General features: G+C 49.0%; 1 protein-coding gene across 6 annotated transcripts in view; it reads left to right on the forward strand.

Annotated features, from left to right (window-relative positions):
- SNX29 (sorting nexin 29) overlaps nt 1–27,168 on the forward strand; it is a gene marked incomplete at its 3' end in the record, with an annotated part of 449,820 nt that overhangs the window by 82,669 nt on the left and 339,983 nt on the right. For all 6 annotated transcript variants that reach the window (XM_079795284.1, XM_079795286.1, XM_079795288.1 and 3 more), the window contains one exon: nt 1,198–1,280. In XM_079795284.1, the coding sequence (XP_079651410.1) occupies nt 1,198–1,280 (83 nt within the window). The remainder of the gene's footprint in view (nt 1–1,197; nt 1,281–27,168) is intronic.

Here is a 27,168-nt window from a genome sequence, read left to right on the forward strand (position 1 = left end):
TCCAGGCTGGGAGCCACGATTGCCCCACACCTTGCTTGGGGCTGTGACCTCTCCCTGGGGGGCCGGGCTGTGCTCTCTGAGACCTCACTGCCTGTAGGAGGTCGTACCCATCAGTACAGTGTCAGGAAGGGTTGGTGCCCGACACAGCCAGGACTCGAGTCATTTTTTGCTGTTTGTCTTAGAAAAATTGGAAAATGCAGCATGAAATGAAAAAACCACTTTTAACTCCCAACTCTGTTTCCTTGTTGAAATTTTGGTCCTTTTTCTCCTAGTGGTGTGTGTGTGTGTGCACGCGAGCATGTGTGTGCATGTGTGTGTGTACGTACGTGAGCATGTGTGTGTGTGTGTGTGTGTGTGTGTGTGTGTGTGTATGTACGTACGTACGTGCATGTGTGCTTTAACCACACTGTGGCCCTGCTGTTTTCATGAAAGGTGCTGTTTTTCCATGTTGCAAATTCTTTGTAAATATACAGCCGGTTCTCATTATCTGTGGTAACTGTGTTCTGTGCAGTTGCTGTGAAGGTGGAACCACTGCTCAGGGGAAACAGAGGACTGGGCTCCTGTGAGCCTCTCACAGCCCTTTTGTCAGCTAGTCAGTACATACCTTTGTTTTATGTCTGTTCCTGTTCTAAGACACCTAATTTAACATATATTGTTGACTTTTTGACATTGAACTCATGGCCAATAGCACCGGAACTCCTGCTTGAACAAAAGGTTACCTGACACGTATTTTCTCCGCAGTGGATATCCCAGCCTTCTGGTGCTTGGGAACACCAGCCGGCCCTTTAACACCATGCTTAGGGGTCGTTTTAAATAGCACAGTCACCAAGAAATGTGAAAATGTGGCACTAAGTCACCCGCCAAAGGACACATTTGCAGTGTGAGAGTTAAAGATGGAGGCAGAGCTCACCTTGTTGGTGTCAGCTGCGAGCACACACATCTGGGAACCCTGCTGCGTGCAGGAGCGAGCACGAAAGCTCCGCGGTGTGGATTTTGGGGTTACAGATACATTTAGTGGGCGGGTACATTTGTGGTCAGGAATTGCAAATAATGAGGACTGACTGTAAGCCCAAGGGCTGCCTTCTGTTCCTTGTAGTAGGTGTAGCTGAATAAACTTAGCACCAGTTAGTGTTTGAATGGTGAGGTTGTGCATTTGAAGTCGCTGAGTGTAACCTCTTTCTGCCTGCCTTTTCCCAGCGTGGAAGCCAGTCCTCCAGGCCAAGGAAGTCCTCTGAGTAGCCTGTTACCTTCTGCCTCAGTGCCCGAGTCGATGACAATTAGTAAGTACTTTCTGAGTCACCTCCGCCAGTCCTGGGATGCCTCCTGGGCCTGTGCGTCCGGGCGGTGCCTCTGTGCCTGCTCCCACACGACTGTGTTGTGAAGTGTGGGGTCAGGTCAGGTGTGTGCATCCCTGGCGTGAACGTGGAGTGTGGTGCGTGGTTGCAGGCTCGCTGAGCCGTGCTCGCACGTGATGGGTGGGCTTGTGCACGCTTCCCAGGACACGCTCCAGGAGTGGGGCAGCGCTGGGTTAGAGGGCAGTCTTCTCTCATTCAGGGTTTTGGGGTTCGCCTCCTGGAAGGCTGTCAGCTACAGCAGAGTTGATTAGTTGCGTTTCCTTTGTAGCTCTGGAGGAGTCATTTTTCTAAGTGAGGAAGCGTGTGTCTCTCAAAGATTAATGAAGGTTGCTGGTGATCAGGTTCAAACTTTCCAACCTCACCACCCAGAAAAAAGCGTTAGAGAAGTAGCAATTAGGAGGAGGTCTGAGTGGCTTTACATAATCAAGACGAGCCTGCTATGTCTTCATGAGCCAGGCAGGTCTGTCCAGAGGCAGGTGGGACTGGTGTGGGCTCCGGGTGGGCAGAGGCCAGGACTCCTGGCCCCCTTTCTTGTCCCAGGGGCAGGAAGGAAGTGGGGGCAGAGGAGAAACCACCTCCATTCCCACAGGTAGGATTCAACGGTCTGAACTTACATGGGGAAAAATTTACAGCTTTTCCTCCTAGCCTCTAGGAAATCTAGCATTTTCTTAATTGTGAAAGCAGCAGCAAATCATAGGAAGTGGTTAGAAAATGGGTGACTGTGTCATTGACAGAAGTCACAGGCACCTGCAACAACTGTGGCATGAAAGAGTCTGAGTGTCATTTCTGCTTGAAAATATGGTAGTTTTTGAGTGTGATAATAAAGAATCCTATATATTACTATACCAGTTTTTTTTTTGCATTTTCATAATTCTATTTCAATATAGTCTGTTTGCTTTGTAATCGTTTCTGTCTTATTTTATGTAATTTAAAACATTTTTCCCGAAAAGAGGCCCATGAGCGTCACCAGACTGCAGAGTGGGTCCATGGTACACAAAAGGCAACACCCTCCCCAGCTGTCAGCACCCTTCCTAGAAGGTGCGCACCGTATCCCACTCAGATGGCCACGTACATCAGTGGCGTGGCCTGGGAGGCGACGTGCCCCACCCCCTCAGGGCTGTCATTGCTAAGGAAGGAAGAGTGGCGTTTGGGGGCCTGTCAGTGTCCTCTGACTCAGGGGTGAAGAAGGACATGAGCAGATGCTGTGAGGTTGGTGTGGTGGGAATGACCTGCCTCACTTAGTACAGTGAAAGCGTGTAGTTCTTTAGGATGCTCCGCAGCCTTAGATTCAGCCGAACAGATATTTATAGATCACCCAGGATGTGGGACATGGGCTAGGACAGTGGTTGGCAAACTCATTATTCAACAGAGTGGCAAACCGCGGCGCGCGAGCCGCATGTGGCTCGCGCGCCGCAGTTTGCCGACCACTGGCTAGGAGAACATGAAGGTTGCTGGTTTTCAAATTTCAGTTGTTTTTTTTTCACGGTACTATTACTTACCCTGTAATTCCTTTCTTTTTTTGAATGTACACTTGAAAAATGTGCAAGTCTTTATTTAAAGAGGTAAGTTTATATGATTACAGTGACTGGAGAGCCACAGTGGGTTGACTTAAATAGCAGGTGACTGTAAAGATGAAGACAGTGAGAAGGCAGCCGTGTTATGAAGCTGACCTCGATGCTGCCTGTGCGGCTGTGACTGAGACCGTTGTTGAAAAGACAGACCAGTGGGTGAGAGCATTGGGAAGGTGTAGGGCTGTCCTCTTCTGACCCCAGACACTTCCCTGGAAGCAGTCGGAAGGCTTGGAGAAGTGAGGGGGCTGGCATCGCTGATCACTGTTATGAGACACCTTGTCCTTGCAGCACGGGATGCTCTCTGTTTATGTGGGGACACCTCCATGTAGGGGTGAGGCATGACTCTGTGCATCTAAAGAACACGGGTTTTGCCTTATTTCCATTTGTTTTGAAGAGGACAGTGACCCCGAGATTGGGGACATGAATAACAGGCTTCATGACTCCTCGTTCTAGGCACATTTGTAGGGGCCACGTCTTCACACACCTAGCCGTCCAGCTTTGGCTGCCAAGTAGGTACCTGCTCCCCGGCTGAGGCCCTGCCTCTCAGGTACAGGGTTCGCTTTGTCACTGCTCTTTGGGGTGTACAGAGACCGCGGACCGTGGGTCTTCCTCAGCCGTTTTCTGTCCTTGAGGGAGTCGCTGGCCCTGCTTGTGTGTGTTCACTGAGGAGGCTGCTCTGAATGGTTATGCTGATGGCAGGGGTGTAAGCCATTTTTCTTATTGTTACTCATGCAGTTTTCTAAAAATGTAAACCCCGTTTTATTATTTCTTACCATGTCCAGAGTGTACAGTTGAATCTCTGAGGAATAGGTCACTGTGTCCACATTTTGACACTCCATATCTGTCACTGTGGTGTGTGTGGGATTGCTGTGTGGATTTGGGGGTTCTGTGTTCTAGGTGGCTGTAAATTTCAGGGAGCCTAATGGGGGCAGCACTGTCATCCATCCTGTGTGTGTTCTGGCTGAGAAATCAGGGTTCTTAGAAACTGTGAGTGGAGGGGCTTTTGGCTTGTGTACCCCCTTCCTGCCCCACCTCCTGGGTCATCCCAGGAAAAGAAGAGCCGTCTGCCTGGGTAAGCAGGGTGTATTAGTTTGCTCGGGCGCCATAATAATAAACCACAGACTGGAGGCTTAACCAGCAGACATCTGTTTCTCACGGTTCTGGGGGCTGACAGTCCAAGATTGAGGTGCCAGCAAGGCGGGTTTCTGGGGAGAGCTCTCTCCTCGGCCTGCTCTCTGTGCACGTGCATCCCTGCTGTCTCTGCCTCTTATAAGTCCTGTGGATGAGGGCCCTACCCTACGACCGCGTTTAACCTTAATGACCTCTAAAGCCCCACCTCCAAATGCAGTCACACTGAGGGTGAGGGCTTCAACATGGGGATTTTGGAGGGAAATGATTCTGTCTATAACATAGGGTATCCCAGGATCGGTGTCCCAGGGTGACCCCAATTCAAATTACGTGTCGCATCCCAGCTTGTGACACACAGGGTTCCACTCCAGAGATGCTTGACTCTCGCAAACCCCAGAAGAGCCTGGCAAAGAAACCCCGACTCGGGGCTCCCCGTAGCAGGGAGCGTGTCCTCACCTCCCGCCAGTGGCTTCTCCACGTCATTTAGCGCTCTGTGCCTGTGGCTGCCTGGGCACTGTCCTGCAGCTGAGCCTCGGTGCTGGGGCAATCCACAATCCTCTGCCCAGCAGACCCTCCCCCCCCCCCCCCCCACACACACACACACACACATCTCTGAGGCTGCTCTGAAGCGGCAGAGCGCTTGGTCCTGGCGTTTGGGGCGGATAGTCTTATTAGTTAGCACTCAAGAGAGGATGGTTGAGCAGACCCCCATTACTGCTGTCTTTCTACCAGGCCCTTTGGTACCTAAGAAAACAGAAAGCCCGTTACGAAAATCTATTTAGTGGAGTAGTCAAGACAGTTTGGAGCAAACCAGAACACCCGTCCTCCTGCCACAGAGGCACTTCTGTTTCTGCAGTCTGGCTTTGGTGTGCAGGGTTGTGCCTGGTTGGAGTTGCCGCATGCCTGGTGCTCACAGGAGCAGCGCGCTCTCAGCCAGGCGGCCGGGTTCCGGGTTCCGGGTTCGGCTGGGTGGCCTTCACCTCTCAGTGCCTTGCTGCCCTGTCCAAACGTAAGATGAAAACCCATCTCGGATGGCCATTGCTAAGGTCAGCTGTGATGTTCTTAGGAGAGTATTCGGATCAGAGCCAAGAGTCACTATTAGCTATTATCAATGTGCTTATTCTATATTCTGCTTTCTTTTTTTAGAAATTAAATTTATTAGGGTGACATTGGTCAACATTAACGTGCAGGTTTCAGGTGTGGGTTTCTGTTACAAGATCTATGTATTGACCATGTGTCCATCACCCAAAGTCAAATCTTCCTGTTTTCTTAACATGACTTCAAAGTATCCTTTTCTTCTTCATCTCCTGCTCATTCTGTTGAATGACTGCATAATAGCCTAGTGCTTGACTTATTACAATTTACCCGATTATTTTTTTGGGGGGTCGTCAGGCTTTAAAAAATTTTTTGCTGTGAGTTTGTTTATTCATTATAAAGAAAAAGTGAGAAGCTCTAAGCTTGTAGTAAGTGCATTCTAAGACTATTGCCCATTATTATTATTATTACTTTTTATTTATTTATTTATTAAAAAAATATTTTTATTGATTTCACAGAGGAAGGGAGAGGGGAGAGAGAGATAGAGACATCGATGATGAAAGAGAATCATTGATTGGCTGCCTTCTGCATGCCCCTTACTGGGGATCAAGCTGGCAACCCCGGGCATGTGCCCTTGGCCGGAATCGAACCTGGGACCCTTCAGTTCACAGGCTGATGCTCTATCCACTGAGCCAAACCAGCTAGGGCCATTATTATTATTTTTTGCACACCTGTTCCTTTGCAGTAAATTCCTGGTTGTGGGCCAGTGGACCACAGTTAGGCCTGCCTTTCTGGGCTGTCTGTGAGCAGCCATTTATGTTCAGTTAGTGTGTTGCCAGTAGTGTGACAGCTGCCAGTTTCTTTACTCTTCACCAGCCTTAGGTGCTAACATTTCATGCATTTTTGGCACTTTGTAGCTGTGTGACTGCATTCCTGCGGGGTGTTTCCCTGGTGTGAACTGTTGGTTTGTATTCTCTGGTGTGGGGCTTTTTGTTCTCCCATCGGGTGTCCTGCTGATGTGGAGAGGACCTGAGAATAGGAGGGGTGGGACTAAAGCAGATGTTCTTTGCTGCTCCTGGGGCTGTGTGGCTTGGCTTGGCAAGGAGGCTGAAAGGAGGGGCTAACACACCTTGTGTAAAAACAATACCTAGTAAAGTAATAATACGCTTCGGCAGAGTTCATAGGTGCCAAGGATTGTGCCTGAGTGTTTCGAGTTACATTTTCTCCTTTAGTCCCCAGCCGTCTTGAGGTGCAGGTAATATTCTTTTTGTATAAGAAAACAGAGACTTAGTGAGGTTAAGTAACTTATCCAAGACCTCACAGCTAGGATATCATTCAGCCAATATTTACTGAGCACCTACTGTGTGCCAGGCATGGTTCCCAGGTAGATTAAGTGGTGAGGTGTGTGAGGAACCTGGCTTTCTGACTCCAAAACCTTCAGTTTTCCCCACTTCTAGATTACCTAAGCGACATGCTCCACCATCACCCAGTCAGGGCATGCAGCTCTGTGCCAACAATGTGTGGGCATCCAGGTCTGGAAGCCTTACACTTATTGTTCCTTTTAAAAAAGTTTTTTATAAATAAAGGAAGGAATTCTCCTGAGTGAGGATGCTAGGCTTTCAGGATGAGCATACCAAACTTGCTTATTTTCAGGAGTATTTTTTGCTCTGAGTGTTTGTGTCCCTTCCCAAAATTCAGACTTTGAAATCCTAATACCCAGTGTGATGGGATTAGGAGCCTTTGAGTTATGAGTAGGTCGTGAGGGTGGAGCACTTATGAATAAGATTGGTACCTGATAAAAGAGGCCCCGTGGATCTCTCTTTTCACCATGCAGGGGCACAGTGAGAAGTCTGTGACCCAGAAGAGAGCCTTCACCTGACCATGCCGGCACCCTGATCGTGGACTTCCCGTCTCCAGAATTGTGAACAGTCCATTTCTATGGTTCGTTCATAAGCCGCTCAGTCTGTGATGTTTTGTTACAGCAGCTGAATGGACTAAGATTACCCTGAGGAGTAGTGAGGCCAGAACACTGCAGCGGGCACCTCCTATCCACACAGCCACTCTATGCAAATGGCTGCATCTCCGCCTCCCAGTTCACGCCCCCCCCCCCCCCCCCCGCCCCCATGCCCCAGATGCCCCAGGTGACAACCAAGCCCGTCCCGGTAGATGGCCCAGGAGCTAGCCCTAATTTCTCCCCACCACCACCTTTCCCCTGCTTAGTACACCTGTTTGCAACTCTTGGCGTGTTTTTCATTGTGATGGTTTAGGGAATTTTACCTCAGGTTGTTGTTTCATATCTACATAAAGCAGAAAGTGGTGGTTATAATTTCTCGAATCCTTTTAACTTTCTTTTCCTTTTTTCATGTTTTATCTCAAACATCTTTATCTCTCTTTTTTTGAGACCAAAATATGATATTAATTGTAACGGGTAAATAGAAAAGGAGTTTGCCTAATATTGAAACCAAAGAAAGTCATCTACTTTTGATGTGAAATTAAACATAAGAAACCCATGTTGTTAGCCTCTAAAGGCTTTAAAAATACCTGTGATTCTTCTCCACCTTGGGATTGGCACAGAATAGCTCTTCATCATTTGCTGTTTAAGCTGACTTACTCCAAACACCATATGTTATGATGAATAAAAATTTCATTTTCTATTTCCCAATTCTGTTTAACTATTGGCATTCTTTTGAACTTCATTTATGGCAAAATTGTTTTAACAAAGTTTTGTAAAAAGTAGTCCCATGGTCCCAATCTGGGCTCCAGAGGGTGCGGATGGCGGTGGGGGCGAGAGAAGTGATGTGAAATGCCATGAAGGAGGCGGATCCTGGCCCAGAGCGTGGAGTCTTTTTGGAATAGCAAATGTGTCCACTTTTGGTTGGGAGTACGTGGGTCTGTGTGACCAGCAGGCTGTGATAAGTCAGGGTAAGTGATCCTGAAGACTGACACACGTGGTTCATGGGGATGGCATTAGGAGGGGCTCTTGGTGGCCGGTAATACTTACGCTAATGGTTAGTAGTCATGAGATGGTAAGGCAGCAGCCTTTGCTAGGTGCTTCTCCGAAGTCATCCTGGCTGTACACGCACCCATGAGGTGCAGGCATCACGGCCTGTGTACCGCTGGGAAAGCCCCTGAGGCAGAGGCCAAATGCAGTGTTCAAGGTCGTGCAGCCAAACTCCCAGGGCTGTGCTCCCAAACCCAGCGCTGTCCTCTCTGCCTCTTCTTCTCGGCGTCCATGTGGTTGGGAAGCAGCAGTTTCTGCCGTTTGTGGGCTAACCTGGCAGCCTGGCTATTTTCGGTAGCTCTGCCACTGCCTTTGTTTTTTTTTCTTTTGTTTTTTTTTTTCTAATGCTGCGACCCTTTATTTTTTATTTTTTTTTAAATTTCTTTATAGATTAAGGTATCACATATTTGTCCTCATCCCCCCATTCCCATCCCACACCCCTCCCGACACATGCCCCCACCCCCCTGTTGTCCTTAACCACTGGTTAGGCTCATATGCTTGCACACAAGTCCTTTGGTTGATCTCTCCCCTTTATCCCCACCCTCCCCAACCCTCCCTCTGGGGCCCGACAGTCTGATCCATGCCTCCTTGTTTCTGGGTCTGTTCTTGTTCATCCGTCTATGTTGTTCATTATTTCCCCTAAATGAGTGAGATCATGTGCTATTAGAAATACACTTATAAGAACCGAAAATGAGACAAGCAATAATGGTTATGGTGACAGGCAAATGAATCAGTCTGTAGTGAGTTTCTTTCTGGGCCAACAGTTCTTTTGAGACCCAATTTCAATGTCCAACAGTTCCTTATGTGTACATGTCAGCACTGACATTACAGTTCTGGATGGTGGACAAATGGTGGTAATGCAGGTCCGACTCTCTCTGGTTTGGTCCTGGGCAACCTGCAGTGATGCACAGCTGCTAACTGCTAGTATGGCAAGGAGACGTCAGCGTCTTCCATCTCTGGACTGCTTCTCTTCTGTCTTCATGGCTGGAGTAGTCCTGTCGATTCCTCTCTGTTGCTGGAATCCACATGGTCTTGGAGTTGTTTTCTGAAAATATACAAACATATTCTCGACCAAAAATTAATAAAGGAATATTTTCTATAAATTTGACTTGGGATCCTATTTCATTTTTTGCCCAAATGATTTTCCTCTGGCTTGTTTTGACACCTTGTGTGTTTTTCATGGGTGTCTTGCTTTTAGCCTTACAATTAATTTTCTAAAGTATTAATTTTCTAGATGTAATTTACTTACAGGATATTTTTCCTTACATGATATTCTTCTACTATCCCCTCCTTTTTTGATTTAAATGTTAGGATCTGCCACTGCCTTTGAAATGTTGGTGGAGGAGGAGCTGGAGGGCAGCGGCTCTAACGTCCTGCACCAGTGCCACCGCGGGGAGGTCTCTCCGGAGCTGCGATCATTGCCCCTGCCTGTTCCAACCTTGTTCCTCGAGGCCCCGGGATTGGGAAGGGCAGGTGACATCCCCGCAGGCTGTGATGAGGACAGGCTGCGCTGAGGGGCATGTGCTTGGTCTTGGCAGCAGACCTGGCAGTGTCACTGTGCGGCCCAGCAGAAAGTCTCGTGGGCTGAGAAAGCACGGGCAGAAGGGCTGCAGCAGGCGGGTTGGTGGGGTCCACGCTGGGCGGCTGTGGGGAGAGTGTTTGTACATTGCCAGGGGGAGGTGCCACGTTGTGGGGGTCCCCTCTGAGGTCAGAAGGGTGCTTTAAGGGCATGGTGCTGCCTTGTGCTCTTTGACAGCCCTAGACACTGTCCTTCTTGTCCTGAGACTTAGAAAGGACGCCAATCTTCACTCTCCCTAGTTTGTATGGCAGGGCTCCTCCCCAGCTCTAGGGAACTGTCTGTGGTCACGTGGATGAGCCGATGAGTGGTAGAGAGAGGTGATGGCCTTTAGAATTCTCAGGGGAGTGCTTTTCTGCTCTTCTTTTAACCACTGATGGAGGTATGATTGACATACAAAACGCTGTGCATATTTAATGTGTGTAACTTGATGAGTTTGGAGATAAGCATACACCTGTGAAATCATCACCACGATCTATGCCATAAACATACACAGCCTCCTCCAAAGTTTCGTCCACCCTATTGATTGATTGATTGATTGATTGGAACACCTAGCATACCATCTACCCTCTTAGCACATTTTTGGGGAGTGCTTTTCTTGATGGAGAAAAAAAGTACATTCTCTTTCTTTTTACTTTCTTTTTCTCTTTGCCAGGTCCTTTTTTCCATTCAGAAACCGTTTACGCCCCGTGCTTTCCAGGCCAGCGGGATGACAGCCAGCAGTGGTGTTAACAGTCATATGAACTTGCCCTTGAAAATCTGTACAAGTGCTAGAAAGGCAAAACATTGGTGGGGCAGGGGGTGGGGGGTGTTTGCTGCTTTAAGGTGTGTTACCAGGAAGGGTTTCTTTTGGGTGACAGTGGAGTTGAGGCCTGAGGATGAGAGACTGCAAGTGCGGCTGGGCAGAGGTGAGAGGGAGAGCCGACTGGGCGGATGCTGTAGAGGGCAGTGCGTTTGGACTTTATCCCGGTGCAGTGGGAAGCAGGCAGGGCCTGAAGCAGGAGTGATTGCTCTCTCCCACTTCCTCTTGCCAGGCAGGCTGTTTCATAGTGCGCTCTTCAGTTCTCCTCCCTTCCTGCTGGCTTTCCTTGCACCAGTGGTTCTAGAAGGCCTCCCTGTGCCTCGCAGGTGGGGACTCCTGACAGTCCCCTGTTGGTGCCCTAAGTACCATGTGCTGACACCCATAGTTCATAAAGACGTGCTAGGTGCTACAAGAGAGCAGAGGCAGGGAGGTTACCTGCGGTGATCTGGACCCTGGAGCCACTGTCCTAGGATCAAGTCCCAGCTCCAATGCTTCCTAGGCCTCCCTCCCTCCCTCCCTCCCTCCCTCCCTCCCTCCCTCCCTCCCTCCCTCCCTCCCTCCCTCCCTCCTGCCCTCCCTCCTTTCTTTCTCTCTTTTTTTCTTTTCAGACTCTGGGCCCTGTTTCCTTATTTGTAAGATGAAGACACACTGGCATCTGAGGACCATCCTGAGGGTTAAGTGCACTAACTCACGAAGGCAGCAGACTTGTGTCTGAACCAGGCACCATACGGTATTGGAGCCTTATCAAGTACTTAGAAGCTTCCACAGCTGGTGTGAGCATCGGCCTTCTTGTTCTTCAGAGTCAGGCCATTGCCCAGGGAGGCTGAGGAGCAGGCCGAGGACCTAGGGCAGTGAGAGAGTCAGTGCAAATGTCCAGTGTCCTCTCACCATCTTGGGGTGTGAGGCAGTGGCCTCACTCCAGGGAGGCCAGTTTTTCTGAAATCATTTCTGGAGATCCTCTTTGGAGATCAATTTTTGAGCCTGATCAGTAGCCCTAAGGGTTCAAGCTCTGAGCCCAAACCCCTAGAATTCTAGAGCCTGGTCTCACGTTTTCATCCTGGCTTTTTTTCAGATGACCTCTGCCAGTTTCCACATATCAAATCCACTCCTAAGTTCATACCTATTTCTGGGGCAATTCCAGATTTTCCTTCAAGGACTGCTTGGAAGAGATGAATAATATGGACATCTCATTTAAAAAAATAAATACTTTTATTGATTTCAGAGAGGAAGGGAGAGGGAGAGAGAAACATCAACAATGAGGGAGAATCATTGATTGGCTGCCTCCTGCATGCCCCCTACTGGGGATCCAGCCCACAACCCGGGCATGTGCCCTGAGCGGGAATCAAACCGTGACCTCCTGGTTCATAGGTAGATGCTCAACCATTGAGCCACTGCAGCTGGGCAGGACATCTCATTTATTTTGCCTACTGTGAACCAGGCTTTGCCTATATTATCACTTAATTTCCACAGCACCCCTGCAAAGGGGGAATGTTGGCCTTATTTTATAGTTGGAGAAATGGAGGCTGAGAGAGGCTGTGGTAGAGGCCCTATGCTAGGATGTGGGGAGCTGGATTCAGACCCGTCTCTCTGGAACGCTGAGCCCTCAGAGGAGAGCATCCCGGTGTGCTAGAGTGTCCCTCTGCAAAGAAGTTTTCCTTCCTGAGCACTGCCCGAGAGGGCTGGCCTCCCGCACCCTCATCACATCGCCCACTTAGTTTTTCATGTCTGCCGACTCAGGGCCCGAGGCCTTTATGACTAAGTACATTCCTTGTTTACTTCTCTGTCTCCTCGGGGACAGGCACTTTGCCCGCTGTTCACTCTGTGTACCCGGTGCCTAAAATCCTGTCCGACATGGATTTGTTGGTCAAGAAACATTGAAGGAATGAAGGGATGCCTGAATGAACTAATGTTTATTCTAGTTCCAGCAAGCACGAAGAAATTAAAAAGTGTTCTGTGGGAATGAATTGAGAGTGAGCTCCTCGAAGGCAGGCTCACATCTGTTGTTGTTTTTTAAATTTTTTATTTTTCAATTACAGTTGACATACACTATTATATTAGTTTCAGGTGTATATCATAGTGATTAGACATTTATATAACTTACGCAGTGATCACCCTGATAAATCTTGTACCCATCTGACACCACACATCGTTATTACAGCATTATTGACTATGTTCCCTGTGCTGCACTTTACACCCCATGATTATTCGGTGACACCAATTTGTTCTTCTTACTCCCTTCCTCTTTTCATTCCCCAACCACCCTTCCATCTGGTGACCATCCAAAGGTTCTCTGTATCTCTGAGTCTGTTTCTCTGAATATTTCTGGTGTCTTCCCGGTCTTGTTAGTTGTTCTGATGTCAAAGGCAGGCATCTTTGTCTCCCCTTGATGACTCTGTCCTGTGCAAACATGTTGACTGTTGAGTTGACTTTGGATGACCTTTGGCAGGTGAGCTAGGTTCCATAAACACACTGGTTTTGACATTTGGCCCACAAAGTTTTCTACTCTAGGCCAGGTATTAGCCAATGTAGGAAGCACGGCTAGGTGGAAAGAGGTGGGATAGGAGTTGTGTGAGTGCCCGGACGCTTGTGGCCTGTCTTCCCGGAGTTCATAAAGGGGAATCGGCCTTCTTTGTGAAGGCAAATGTCACCTTCGGGCTTTAATCCTCAGTGGCCAAACAGCCCTTACATTGTCACTGCCAAGTTTCTGTCCTCAGTGCTGCTACAAGATTGACATGTACATCTTCTCTGTATTTTCTTTATTCTTTACTAGAGGTCTGGTGCACAAATTTGTGCACAGTTTGGGTCCCTTGGCCTGGCCGGCGATTGGGGCTGATTGGGAGGGGGGGCGGGGGCTGGCTGGCCAGGGGGAAGGGCCGCGGGAGGTTGGCCCCAGCAGCAAGCTAACCAACAGCTGATTCCATAAGGAATCGGGCTTCCTCCTCCCTCCTGTCTGGGTCCAGGGTGAGGGTGAACCAGATTTGGGCTCCAGCAGCAAGGGCTCCAGCAGCAAGGTCTGGGTCAGTGCACATCATAACTACTGGCCGGTCATTCAGTCATTCCGGTCATTCAGTTGTAAAGGCCCTTAGGCTTTTATTTATATAGATTTTTGTAGTGCCCTGGTGTAGGTGGTCATGGACACATTTGGTTGAGAAGGCAGCCTTTGGGATGTAAAGAACACTGGGGTCAGGCATGCCATTCAAGAGCTATGTCACCTTGGCAAATGCCTTAACTTCTCTGAACTCAGTTTCCCTGTCTGTGAAATGGAGGTGACATTACCTGCTTGCAGGAGTCTTATGAGGGACATGGTGTGTCTGGCGCAGAGCCTAGAATATGTTGTCGGGGGCTTCCTTGGAGGCCTACAGATCCAGAGACCCCAGAAGCCTTTCGCAGGCCTGTAGAAATCATGCTTGTGTATTTGTGCTCATATGTGGACTTTCCTGGGAAGAAGGGCCTTTGCTTTCATTACTTTCCTTTAAGGGATTCCAGACCTTAGCAGAAGCCAGGAAATACTCCAGGCACGTGACTGGCAATAATTGCACAAAGCATCCTAGGAATTTTGCTCATTTTCTGTGGTTGCTGTTCTGCTCTCTGATGTTGCTACTAGCTAGACTGGCTGTGTCCTTATCCACATCTCTCCACAGATGAGCAGTGGGGACTTGGATGAGTTACTAAACCTGTCTGTGCTTCAGTGTTCTCGTCTGTAAAATGGGGCTAATAATATTGCCCATTTGATAGGGTTGTGAGGGTTAAATTAATACATGAAAAGTACTCGATCCTTTATGTGTATTGTATATTGATAAGAAAAATGGAAAACACATACTCAGCAGCATGCCTAGCATGTGAAATGCTCCCTAATTAGTAGGTGCTATTATTATTATTATTATTATTATTATTATTATTATATTAACATCCTTGAAGGAGACATTGCTGAAAACAACATCCAGGCCTTCATGTTGAACTGCATGTGGATAGACCTGATTTCCTGTTTCACAGGCACCATCCCTCCTGCAGAGGTCCCGCAAGTTCCTTTTGTGAGGCCTCCACTCCTCACCCTCCTCCAGTTAAGAGGAGGTTGATCTCCGCTCTCTTTCTGTGCCCGCGAGTGGAAGTATTGCCACTGGACAGTGACAATGTAAGGGCTCTTTGGCCATGGAGGATTACAACCTGAAGGTGACATGTATTTCTTAGGAGAAAAACATACTAGTGAAGAGGTCTGGCTTCTCAACGGGGTGTGTGTGTGGGGTGTGTGTGTGTGTGATTTCAACCCCCAGAGGATATTTGGCCATGTCTGGAGACATTTTTTGTTGTCACATCTGGGGTGGGGGTGCTACTGGCATCTAGTGACTGATCCCAGGGATGCTGCTAAACTTCCTACCGCACACAGGATGGCCCCACAGCAAACCAGCCCCAAATGTCAGCAGTGCCGAGGGTGAGAAGCCCTGAATAGGAGGGGAGGCAGTTGGGCTGTTTTCCAGGAACCGTATTTTGTTTCAGACTTGTTTCTAAACCACCTGCCTCTTGCATGGCCCAGGGAATGAAACTTAGGAGGAAAACAAACCTAAATGAAATGATAGATCCCAGGAAGTGTTTGTCCTTGTGTGTGTATTTGGGAGCTGGGTAGTTCCATCACCCCTGCAGTGAAGGTTATTTAGGGGGGCTGTAGGTGCTTAAGGATGAACATGTGTAGAATGTATAGGAATAAGTGATCTCCACCTGACTGCGGCAGAAACATTCATATTCATCGTGTGAACTCATTGGTGCTATTTTTCTGGAACTTATTGAAAATTCCTTTAGTTGATATTTATTGGTATTCATGTAAGCCTCACATACCTTCACTTCCTCTTTCAAAATGAGTTTCTGTTCTTGAATTAATTTCTTTGTTTGACTCTATGATTATTCAGGAGCTGGAAGTTGTAGGCAAGTGGCTCAGCCTGTAGTCTACTGATTGCAGGAAGAGCAGCATTGGGACCACCAGGGGGCGCTCTGGCCCTTTCTCTGCTTTGCTTCTGCAGCTGTGGGATTTTGTTTTCTCAATTTTTGATGTCCAGCGCTGCTGCCCTGTTTTAACAGTGAGGTGGGGTAATGTTGTGGCAGGAGCAATGGTCTTTTCCAGGTGAAAAACATCAACCTGCACAGAACACTTTATTCTCCACTAGCATAACCATAGTCGTACATTGCCAGTGGCTTTGAAGGAGGTACAGGTGTCTGGTCCTTTTTTCAAAAGGAACATACAGCTAATTAGAAAATATCTCTCCTTTGTCATTGCTTTTTATGAGCTATAATTGATTGTCCGTGGATATTTACTCAGCATTCGAAATCTAATCATTGCTTTCTTCCTTTTTATGGGGGTAAGGGGTGGAGAGTGATGGGTGGTGGAGAGAGGTAAACCCAGATAATCAACCCAATTGTTTTCTTTTGATTTTGCTTTACTTTTGATCTTGAGCTAGAGCAGAGAGGGCCAGAAAAAACATCCTCAGTTGTCAATAGGTCTTGTTGAGCAGGTCCTTTTTATTTCCGGCTATTATTGGAAGGGATTCTCAGTACTAGTGAGGACGTCTGGCTCGTCGCCTGGCAACGCAATTCCCAACATTGGGCAACTTGAAGAGTGCTGGAGTAATGCTGGAGGGAGGTGGGGAGGGAGCTGGCATGGTCCAGCAGCCTGGCTGAGGGTGTTACACTGGTGGCCCTGAGCCCTCCTGTCCCTTAACAGAAAGGAGTGAATTTTTTTTTTTATTTTTTTTATTTTATTTTTTTCCAATTTTTTTATTAAGGTATTATATGTGTACATATCTTACCATTGCCCTCCCCACACCCCACTCCCATATATGCCCCCACCCCCCAGAGTTTTGCATCCATTGGTTATGCTTATATGCATGCATACAAGTCCTTTGATTGATCTCTTATCTCCCCCACCTCTCCCTAACCTTCCCCTTGTAATTTGACAGTCTGTTTGATGCTTTACTGTCTCTGTATCTATCTTTTTGTTCAAGTTTATAATGTTCTTTATTATCCATAAATGAGTGAGATCATGTGGTATTTTTCTTTCATTGACTGACTTATTTCACTTAACATAATGTTCTCCAATTCCTCCCAGGTTGCTGCAAATGATGAGAATTCCTTCTTTTTTATGGCAGCATAGTATTCCATTGTGTAGATGTACCACAGTTTTCTGATCCATTCATCTGCTGACGGGCACCTAGGCTGTTTCCAAATCTTAGCTATGGTGAATTGCGCTGCTATGAACATAGGGGTGCATATATCCTTTCTAATTGGTGTTTCTAGTTTCTTCGGATATATTCCCAGGAGTGGGATTACGGAGTGAATTGAGGTGATGCAGCCAACACAAATCCTCAGACTGGGCAAGGTTTTTAAAGGGGAAACTTCCCACTGGGCTTTATCTACTAGACCATCAGTGACTTGACTGGGTAATTGGAATGTTCCAGATGGAATTTAGATGAGTCTCAGTTCTTTATTGCTTTGTTTATTCAGTCCCAAAACATTTACCGAGCATCTGCCACAAGCCTGGTACTGTTTTAAGTGAAGGAAGTCCAGCTCCGCCACTCAGAAGTTCTGTGCCTCAGTTTCCCCATCATTAAAATGCAGTTATAAGAGCCAGCATCAAAAGTTGTTAGGACTAAATGAGGTAATCCATACGACAGGGTGGGACAAAAGTAGGTTGACAGTTGTGAGTAGATGAAGCACAGTTTATTCTTGTATTATTATTTATTAATTCTTGTATTATTTTACATACAAACAACTGTAAACCTTCTTTTGCCTCACCTGTATAAAGTGCTTATGCTAATGCACTCAGTACTCAGTAGATGTGAGCTCTTACTATGCAGACCCTGCCCATAGGAGTTTAAGTCTAGTGGAAATAACATTGGTGATAAAGTACAGAAACAAAGGTTGGTTGGATGGACAAAAGGAAGGCACCTGGGTCACGTGGAGTGATGTATTCTTTGCTGCCTGTGGACAGAGTGACCTCTGCAGTGGTCTCCCCACCCCCACCTTTCATGACTTCCCTCACGCAGAAATCCTAATTAGAGTTTCAGTTCACATAGTGCTGCTTCACTCCTTACCTGGATCTACAGGGACCCCCCTAACTTGATGCTGGCGCTAACTGCCCGTGCCTGGAACCTGGAGGGGAAAAGGGATGAATGTAATAGGATGGGGGCTGTGCAGAGAGGTGTGGGAAGAGGGGAGAGCTAAGGGGTGGGTGAGGGGATTTAAGGAGCCTTCACAGAGCGGGGCATGCTTGATAAGGAGGGAGGACACTCCCAGGAGAGGGGCAGCTGTGTGCAAAGGCTCCGTGAGAAAGGAATACTCGGGGCTCCACCTGAAGACACCCAGCTGGTGGGGCAGGAGACACTTCTCCTCCCATGAAGGAGCCCCTGGGGAAGTGATGGTGATGCTGCCACTGTCCTCTGTCCTCCTGCCACGGTCACTGCTCTTTCTGTCGGTCCCACACGGGAGGGGCTGCTCCTCAGTGGTGAAGGGGCGGGGCAGAGCTGGGAGAGCTGGCTCAGCCCTGGAAGGCAGTGTTGGCCTGGGGACCCTGGCCCACTGTTCCCCGGGCATTTCCATGAGTAATTCTCTCCGGGCGACTTCCTGCTTTACGCTGGCACCTCTGCCCAGAGCTTTCCCTTGACTGGTCATGGGGTCGCATGAGCTCCCTAGCTCGCGGTATCATCTCTGTGCTTTCGGGATTTTTTTTGTCTAACGTGATTTCCCCCCTTCTTTTTGGAATTTCATCCTTCCACTCCAGGCCTGTTACATTTCTGCTGACCCCTTTAACAACTCAGATTCCTAATTTGCTTACAAATGTTCAGGGGAGGGTGCTTATTAACGCCCAAGCTAGGGTTGACTTTTGGTCACTTTTGGTCTTGAGCTTTCTCGTACTCAGCCTCTGTGTCGTCCCCACCCCGACCCGCTCTGGCCTGGCAGGTTCATAGGTAACAGTTTGATAAATTCAGAGCTGACCAAACAGGCTTCTTGCTCAGGGGACAAGGCACCTCCAAGAGTTGTTTGATTGAAATGCCAGCTTTGTGTGAAATGTCCCAGCCGAAGAGCTGGGCAGCTCTGTTTGTCGAGTTGCATGGGGGCAGTTTGAATTCCCGGGTGGGGGTGGGGGTGGGTGGGGAGAAAGCTGGCTGGGCAGAGCATCCAATGGAACTGGGTTGGTCACCCTGTGCTGTGTTATTAAGGGGGCAGCAATGAGGCCGAGAGAACACCCGTTCCTGCAGCCTGACACTTGGCTCATGTCATGCCCTGCTTTCTGCTGGGTGCGCTAATCCCCCTCTCTGGACGCCCTGTTTTCTCACTTTTAAAAGAAGGTGAATAGCGCCCGCCTGTGAACTGCTGCGCACACTTGGCGCAGATTGGTAAATGGAGGGGGTGCTTACTATATGTCGTCGGTTCTAGCGCAGCTCTTCCTCTCCCTTCCGTTCCCCCTTCTTCAACTCCTCTTCCTCCTCCCCTGCATCTTAAATATTAACTTTAAAAATTATTGTAAAATTGTTGCTTTGTATATGAATACATTTGCATGGAAAAATTCAAAAGATACTAATGGGACACAGTGATGGCCTCATTTCAGCCACCCAGATCATCCCTCCCTCCCCCTATGATTCTGACCTTTGGAGTTCAACATCTGGAAGAGCACAGCTGCCAGACTGAATAGGGGTCAGACAGAGTGCGGCCCTTGCCTCTGACTGCCCCTCGCCTGTTGATGGGCTGTCACTGCATCGCAGCAGCACTGAGCTATCTGGGTCTCTCCACACACTGTCAGGCTTCGTGTGCTCGTGCTGCTGTCCCTGCCAGTCCTTCTGCCTGGAACGCCCGTCCCTCTCCTCCTTTTTGGCCTGGGTAGAGTTACCCATCCCTTTAAATGTCACCTCTTCCAGACAGAGAGGTACCGATCAAACTGGCAGCTTTGTTATCAATAAAGTGACTGGAAAACAGAGCTTCAAACCTGTGGGCAGGTGGGCTTGCAACAACCGCCATCCATGAATTCACTAGCCAGGTGGAGACCCCCACAGGGCAGCTCCTGAGCCTACCCAGGGGTCGGTGAGCAGTGGGTGAGCCCTGAGAGAGAACCCACAGGGGCTGAGCTGAGCATGCCCCGTTCCTCACGCTCCGGAGTGGGACAAGTTACCCCTCCTTGCTGGGACCAGCCAGTGAGATGCAGAGACATGGGGGTAGGGAATTGGAGGGCACCTGTTCCATGTGGAAATGGAAAGTCAGAGACTTGGCCATTCCCCTCTAACACCGAGCACCCCACTTGGGAAGGGAGATTTAGATTTCAGGCTGTTTTAGATACATGATCACAGGTGGGTGACTTTCCCGGGCTCTGTTTTCTCTTCTGCAAAATGGGATCAGTAACCTCTCCTTCACAGATTCGCTGGGAGCATTTGATAAAACAGCAGGTAAAGAATGGCCCCTGAACCTGCGAGGCGACCTGCTATGGTTAAATCCGTGATCTCCACATTGATAGCGGGGCTTTATTTTATCGTGCCACCCTTCCATGTCTTTCTCGAAACCCACATCTCCTCTTTGCCTTCAAGCAAGGAGACCAGAGGCACATCGTTGAGTGGGATGCATAGCTAGTAGCGGACTTGGGTTTGGTTAAGGAAGGGCCAGCGAGTTGGTGCCACATGGCGGCCTTGCAGCTCAGTGTTTAGTGGCCCTGCATTTAGCGCCTCCTGTGTGCAGGTGCACGCGTGCTGGGTGTTTGTCGGGGAGAGAATGCCATGACCTGGGTGGGTTTTGATCCGTTCCCCTCCCCACACATACACACTCTCCAGCCGAGTTTTCTGTCTTATTGAGCCGGGAATTCTGAGCATAGTGGAAACAAGGAGGCCCCAGGGAACAGGAGCAGATGCAGCCCGTCTGAGGTGGCTGTGTTCTTGCTTCTGGGTTTCTCTGGGAGAGAAAGCAGAGTGTCCAGATGTGCCTGTGCCTCCGGATGCTGGCCCATCTGTCCTCCGCATCTCCCCCCTCTCTTCCCCCCCACCCCCTTTTCTCCTGGTGTCTTAATACCCTCGCACCTGAAGGTTCTGACGTGGGCTTTGATTGAGCCTCTAGTCACAGATCTGTCTCCGGAGTGGGTTCTGAGCAGTGACCACAGGCACCAGGAACTGGAGGTGCTCTGCGTGCCAGCACTGTTGTGGGCACGTTGCACTAACTCCCTCATCTGATCTCACATCATCCACGAGGCAGGTCTCTTATCAGCCCTGTCTAAGTGATGGCGATGAAGGGGCTTGCCCAACATCACACAGGCCGTACTTGATGGGAGTGCCTCGTCCCAGGTTCCCAAGCCTTGGGCACTACTGTTTCTGGCTGTTCATGATTTATTCAGCCATTCATTCAGCAAATTCTGAGAACCTACTGTGTACCAGGCACTGGGAAGGGCTCTCAGCCAGGGGGTCTCAGCCTCGGCACTGTTGACCTTTGGGTTGGATCATTTTCTGTTGGGGGGTTGTCCTGTGCTCTGAGGGGTGTTTACCAGCATCCCTGGCCAATCCCCACTCGATGCCGGTGTCACCGCCACCTCAGTTCTGACAACTAAAAATGTCCCCAACTTTGCCAGATGTTCCTGGGCTGCAAAACCCTCCCCCCCAACGTGAGAACTGCTGTTTTAGGGGTAGAGCAGGAAACATGGAGCTTACACGCTAGTGGGAGAGCAGAGGCCACAAACATACATAAATCTATGAGGTGATGCTCTGTCCTCTGGAGCAAAGTGAAGGGGAACCAGAGCATTGGTCAGAGGCTGACTGTCCTGCTGTCTTGAAGCCCCTCTGACCAGGGCACTTTGGGAGGAGGCCTGCATGGAGTGAGGAAGGGAGCCGTGGTGGGTATTGGAGGAAGCGTGCTTCCAGCAGAGGGGACCCCCAGTGCAAATGGCCTGGGGTGGGAGGTGCTGGGCTTGGCTTACACAGAATGAGCCAGGGGCAGTAGAGATGAAGGCAGAGAAGTCAGGGGTGGGTTCACTTTAGCTTTTACTCTGAGTGAGGTGGGAAACCATTGGGGACTTTTGAGCAGAGTCTGACTTACATCTTAAAAGGGCCATTCTTGCCACTGGGTGGAGCGTGGGTGGGCCGGGGGGCAAGGGAGAACAGCTGGGAGATGACTGTCCGGTCCAGGCAGCAGATCCCGCCTCTTCGAGGAGGGTCTGGGACTCTCTGCTTACCAGGATACGTGCAGCATTTTTGAAATGTAAGTGATCAATACAGTAAGGCCCTTGGTTAAAAGATCTGGCCCTGCCCACCTCTCACTCCCAGTCCCCCCAAATCTCTGAGCTGTTACTTTTGCAGCTCAGAACTTTTCTTTAACCACCATCTCTTGAAGCAGTACTTTTTAGAAATTATTCATTGCCTTCTTGCTAGAATGGGGAGGGATTGTGGCCATTCCCCTGGGCCAAAGGAAACAACCGATTTTGTTCTCCTTTCTCAAGACTGTTTTTTCTCATCTACATCCAGCCATCCTAAGGCAGTTTGCCCCATTTTGCCTTTCAGAACCTTTAATTGCTCTCGCCCTGTGTTCCTCCCTTTAGTAATCACGATTTATTGACCCCTAATTAATTTTAATCATTTTATATTGGCAACTTTAGTTAGTCACAGCTGTCCCTTGATAATAATGATAAAGGAAAGTGTCTTCTTAATGTGTCCTTGTTTCCATTTATCATCTCTCCATGGTGCTCTTGGGTCACCAGTAATGAATAAATCATTAATTTATTCATTCATCCCTAGAGGCCTAACCGTGTGATTAGGGCGCTTCTAAAATTCACTGATAAAAAGGTGAACTGTAGTTGAAAAAAAAGGACCTCTACTCACTTCAGTTTCCTGGAATTGGAAACTCACATCTCAGCCTCTCATTCCCGATGAAGCAACAAAAAAAAATCAGAATTCGTTTCCTTGAAACTATGGTTGCTACTTGGCCACAGACCATCCAACAGTTACGTGCTTTATTCGAGAGTGAAGGTGTGGTTGATGCTTGTGGGCACCAGGCTCCAGAGACTCTTCTCCTGGGAAAGCAGACACAGACCCCCTTGTTGGAGTCCTCTGAGGCCGTGCGCTTAGAGAGTTCCTGATCCCCCCACTCCCCCGCCTGCCTGGTGGCTGGCTGCATCCAGAATTGCTCCAGGACTGGCTTTGGGTTGGGCCCGTAGTTTTCACAAGGTTCTTTATAGCCCATGAGATAGTGGACGCACCTATCACCTGGAATACTGGAAATCTGCTGCATTTTTCTGTGCAAAATTTTGTTGCAAATAGTTGTTGATCCTTGTTTTTATTGCTGTATATTGTATTCAGAGCATTCTTTGCCTTCCAGAGATAGGTCCAAAAGACAAATTGCACTGAGGAGGAGGGGCTGGAGAGAATGCCAAAGGCTTGCCCAACTCCGCTGCCTCGAGTGTTTGCTGGGGATGTCTGCTGGTCGCACGCTCAATCCTCAGAGCCTGAGTCAACAGAATGACCAGTTAGGTAAACTGAAATATGAGGCCGGACTGTACTAGGAATTGATTTGAAAGGAGCATTTGGAAAGGAAAATCTACCAACGCATCTTTCATGAAGTTTGACCCTTTGGGCTAAATTAGTTCTCTTCTGGTAGCACTGATGACTCAGCCGCGGACGTCTTTTTTCAGGTAAATATGTTAGCAATGGAAAACTCAGAAAATGGTGAACAGTGCTGCCTGTGTTTGTGGGGACTCCTGTCCCTTCCCCCTCCCCTCTGGAAGCCCTCAGATGGACCAGTATGGCCCTGTGTCCAGTGTGCCCCATCCCTGCAGTGCAGAGAGCCTCTGGGGAGGAGAGTTCCGCACAGTTCTCTGTGCAGATATTAAGTTCAGGCGATTGAGCTGAGACGTTGGGACTGAGGGACCCCAACCATATTTCACAGAGAGCTCAGCGGTCATGTGTTGTGTGGTCTGAGGGGAGGAGATGCAGTGATTGCTTTCCTGAGGAGGCCCTCTGTCATCCATCTTCACTAAGAGGGCACCTCTAGAGGGACCGAGCCTGCATCTCCGTCTGAATCCCGTCCAGGAGGGACACACTGCAGCATGGCTGGCGCAGCTTAATACGAGATGTTTCACCAGGGACCCGAGAGGCCTCTCTTCTCTAAATTTCATTTGCTCATCCTCGGCTTGTGTGGGCTGGGGTGGGGCCTGAAAAGTCACCTTGCATATGTGTTGGTGGCGTGTGGTAGGGTATTTATTAGGCAGGAAGTTGCTCTGCCTATTGTAACAAAGACCTGGAGTAACACTGGTTTCAATGAGATAGAATTTCATTTCTTCCCACATGATAGGTTGGAACTCCGTCCCCTTTCATCTGGTTGCTCTGTCATTTCTCAGATGTTGCCCTTGTCCATGTTCCCATCACACTCACAGTTCTGCAGAGAGGAGCTCAACCCCAGCTTCCACGTCGCTTCCTGCTCACATCACTGTCACTGCATATAATCACATGGCCATATCTAGCCGCAAGAGCAGGTGGGAAATGGTTTTTTTCTGAGTAGTCATGTGGTCAGCTGTGGGGGAAGAGGAACACCGGTCCGTGGGATGGCTGGGGCCCGCTCCAGGTGAAGACAGCTCTCAGTCTGATTGTGGCTCCTATTTTTTCCCCATATTATTTTTAAACTTTTTGTTTTGAAAGAATTTAAGCTTCACAAGGATTAGTAAAAATTAATAGAGAATTCCCGTATACCTTCCCTCAGCTTCACCCAATGATGACATGTTACAGACCAGGGGGCATGGTCAAAACCAGGAACGGACACTGCTGAGACCTTATCTGATTTCACCATTTTTACATGGATGTGTGTGTTCGCGTGCATGTGTGCGCAGGAGTTAGACATTTTAGAATTTATATAGATTCACGTAGCCACCACATAGGTGACACCTTCAGAGGCTGCCCATCCCCTCTGGGGTCAAGTCCAGGGCATTCCATGCATAGCCCCATCCATGTGTAACTTCATCTCCTGCCAATCCTTGATCTTGAAACAAAATGTAAACAGCTGGCAGTTCTTGTGTGTTTACTGTGTGGTTCCTTCACTCTCTGCATCCGCTTGTGCTCATAGGTTTCAAACTGGTGGTCCACAGAGGGTTTCGTTTGGGCTGCACAGTGGTGAAAACATTTTTTTTTAAAATTAGATGCCAACATTTAACCGTCAGATGTTCTTGTTAAAAAAAACCCAAAAACTCAACAACAAACCAAACCGTTTGGCCTCAGTGGAAAAATCAGGACATCTAAGCCTTTTATACAGCATTCAGCAGTAGCCAAATAGTAGCTGCCCACTTTAAAAGGCCATTACCGGTCGCTCCTTGTCCCACCGGGCCAGCATCCAGCCCATACACCTAGGCCCATGGTTGGCAAACTGCGGCTCGCGAGCCACATGCGGCTCTTTGGCCCCTTGAGTGTGGCTCTTCCACAAAATACCACGGCCTGGGCGAGTCTATTTTGAAGAAGTGGCGTTAGAAGAAGTTTAAGTTTAAAAAATTTGGCTCTCAAAAGACATTTCAGTCGTTGTACTGTTGATATTTGGCTCTGTTGACTAATGAGTTTGCCGACCACTGCCCTAGGCAGCTGAGTGTGCAGTTTCGAACATAAGCAGTTTTCTCTGTTACAGAAGCATTACTCAATTTTGGGGGGCCAGGTACCCCCTTCCAGTCTTTGCACAAGCATTTTCCTCAAAGGAAGCATTTCTTGACCCTGCCACCCCACAGACATTTGGTAACGTCTCTCTTCGTTTATCTCCGTTCAGATGCTCCAGACTTACGCTGTTTGCCTGTCAGTATCCCTGCCGATCTGCAAGCTCTTTGAGAGCAGGGCAGGGTCACGGATTGTGTCTTTCCTCTCATCCATCGGTGTGCCTGGCACCTTGTGAGCAATCAGTAGTTGTTGGTCAAGTGAACAGAGCAGAATCGAGGCAATTAGTAGGTGTCACTATATTGACTGCCCACTGCATGCCAGGCCTCTTCTTGACCTCGATCGCTATCTGCACTCATCTTCCCATGACTCTGCAGGAGGCGTTCTTTTGTCCATCTTACAAATGAAGAAACTATGTCCCAAGAGATTAAAGAGTTTGTTTTCAGTGTAGAATTAGGTTCTGAGCAAGCTATGAAATGACTTCGGCCATGAGCATTGTTTTTAAGGTCAAGGATTGATTGACAGCCCCCAAATGAAATGTGGAGATGTATTAGGAGTTGCTAAAGAAGCACAGGAATACGGAAAGGTCAGTGTTGAACCATAGAGATTTTCCTGTTGATAAATCAATTGCTGTTCGCTGTCCTATAGATGATCACTTTGCCGCTCTAGCTGGGATGGCAACAGGCTTGGCATTGGCGGCCAGCATCTTCCTGGACAGTCTTTGGGCACGAGAAGCCCTCTTGGTGGCCAAGGAAGTTGACCTGTGCTGACTGCCTGACACTCGAGAAGCACTGATGGAAATGCGCTCTGGTGAGCCTGGGGAAACTGCCACGTTACTCTTGGCCTGGCAGTCCTGATGCCCCTCCTTCAGGGAAGTGCCATGCCAGGCCATGGTGAGACTTGGCTAGTGACTTCCATGAGATAGGACCGCTGGCCTGGGTGGACCATGGAGACCAAGGCAGCTGGTGCACTCGAAGCACCTGGACGCCGGACCTGGCTCCCCCTTAACCCTTTGGGTCTTGGAAACAGCGTGTTGTCTCTGCTTTTAGGAGAGGGGCAGGAGGCGTCCAGGCTTGCTGGGGACCTACGGTGTCTACTGTGCCCATGTGCTGGCAGGAGCACACGGGTTTGTAGCCTGTGACTCACTTAGCTCCCCCGGACCCTGTGAGTTGGCTGGTCATATCCTGAGCCCAGATGCCACCGCTGGGGTTCAGGAAAGCTCAGGTGTTACTCAGAGTCACCCAGCTGGTGGTTGGTAGAGTGAGGATTTGAATGAGGCTCCATTCCAAAGCCTCTGCTTGGACTGCCATGCCCAGCTGCCTCCACATTGGTCCTAACTGTGTACACGCAGGTACCGGTGCATGCAGGTTCCTGTGAGGAGGACGTGGATGTACTTGCAGGCCAGTCAGCTTCCAGTTTCCTCCTCTCTGAAGTGGAAGTGATCTCATCACTGCTTTCCTCACAGGGCAGAGTGAATGCCGAGGCGCAGGGGCTGGGAGACACCGTGAGCTGGAGTTGGCACCAGCATGAGCCTGCCTGTCTCAACTGCAACAGGTTTCGATGCCTCTTCCTTCCCATGTCCCTGCTTGGGGACATGTTCCCCGCAGAGGTTCCTGAGGCAGGATGGAGGTGGGAATCTCTTTACTTCTGCTCAGCCAGTCCCTGTCCTCATGGGATCCTGCAGTCAGTCCTCCCCTGGGTAATATCTCTGCTGCCCACAATGGTGCCGTGTATTATTCTGAGAAAAGACTAATTTTCTAGCTCTCAAGATGGGACTTGGCACTGACTTTCGTCTTCTTTCTAGATGAGTGGGTTACACGGACGCCTCAGCAGGGAGAGTATGAGGAGCACAAACAGGTTTTCTGGGCCACTTCCCTGCCGACCCCAGCCCAGCGATGAGGACAGCACAGGGAAGCATGGGGGGTGGGGGAGGTGTGAGAGGGAGGCTGGGCTGCTTCACCCCTCAATTGCCAGGCTTCCCAGCCAGACTAAGGCCCAGGCTTTAAAAAAAAAAAAAAAAAAAAAAAAGCACATGGCCCCATGTTGATCACTTCGAACGAGAGGCTCTGT

The sequence above is a fragment of the Cnephaeus nilssonii genome (assembly GCF_951640355.1).
Source record: "Cnephaeus nilssonii genome assembly, chromosome: 2".
Taxonomy (NCBI): Eukaryota; Metazoa; Chordata; class Mammalia; order Chiroptera; family Vespertilionidae; genus Cnephaeus; species Cnephaeus nilssonii.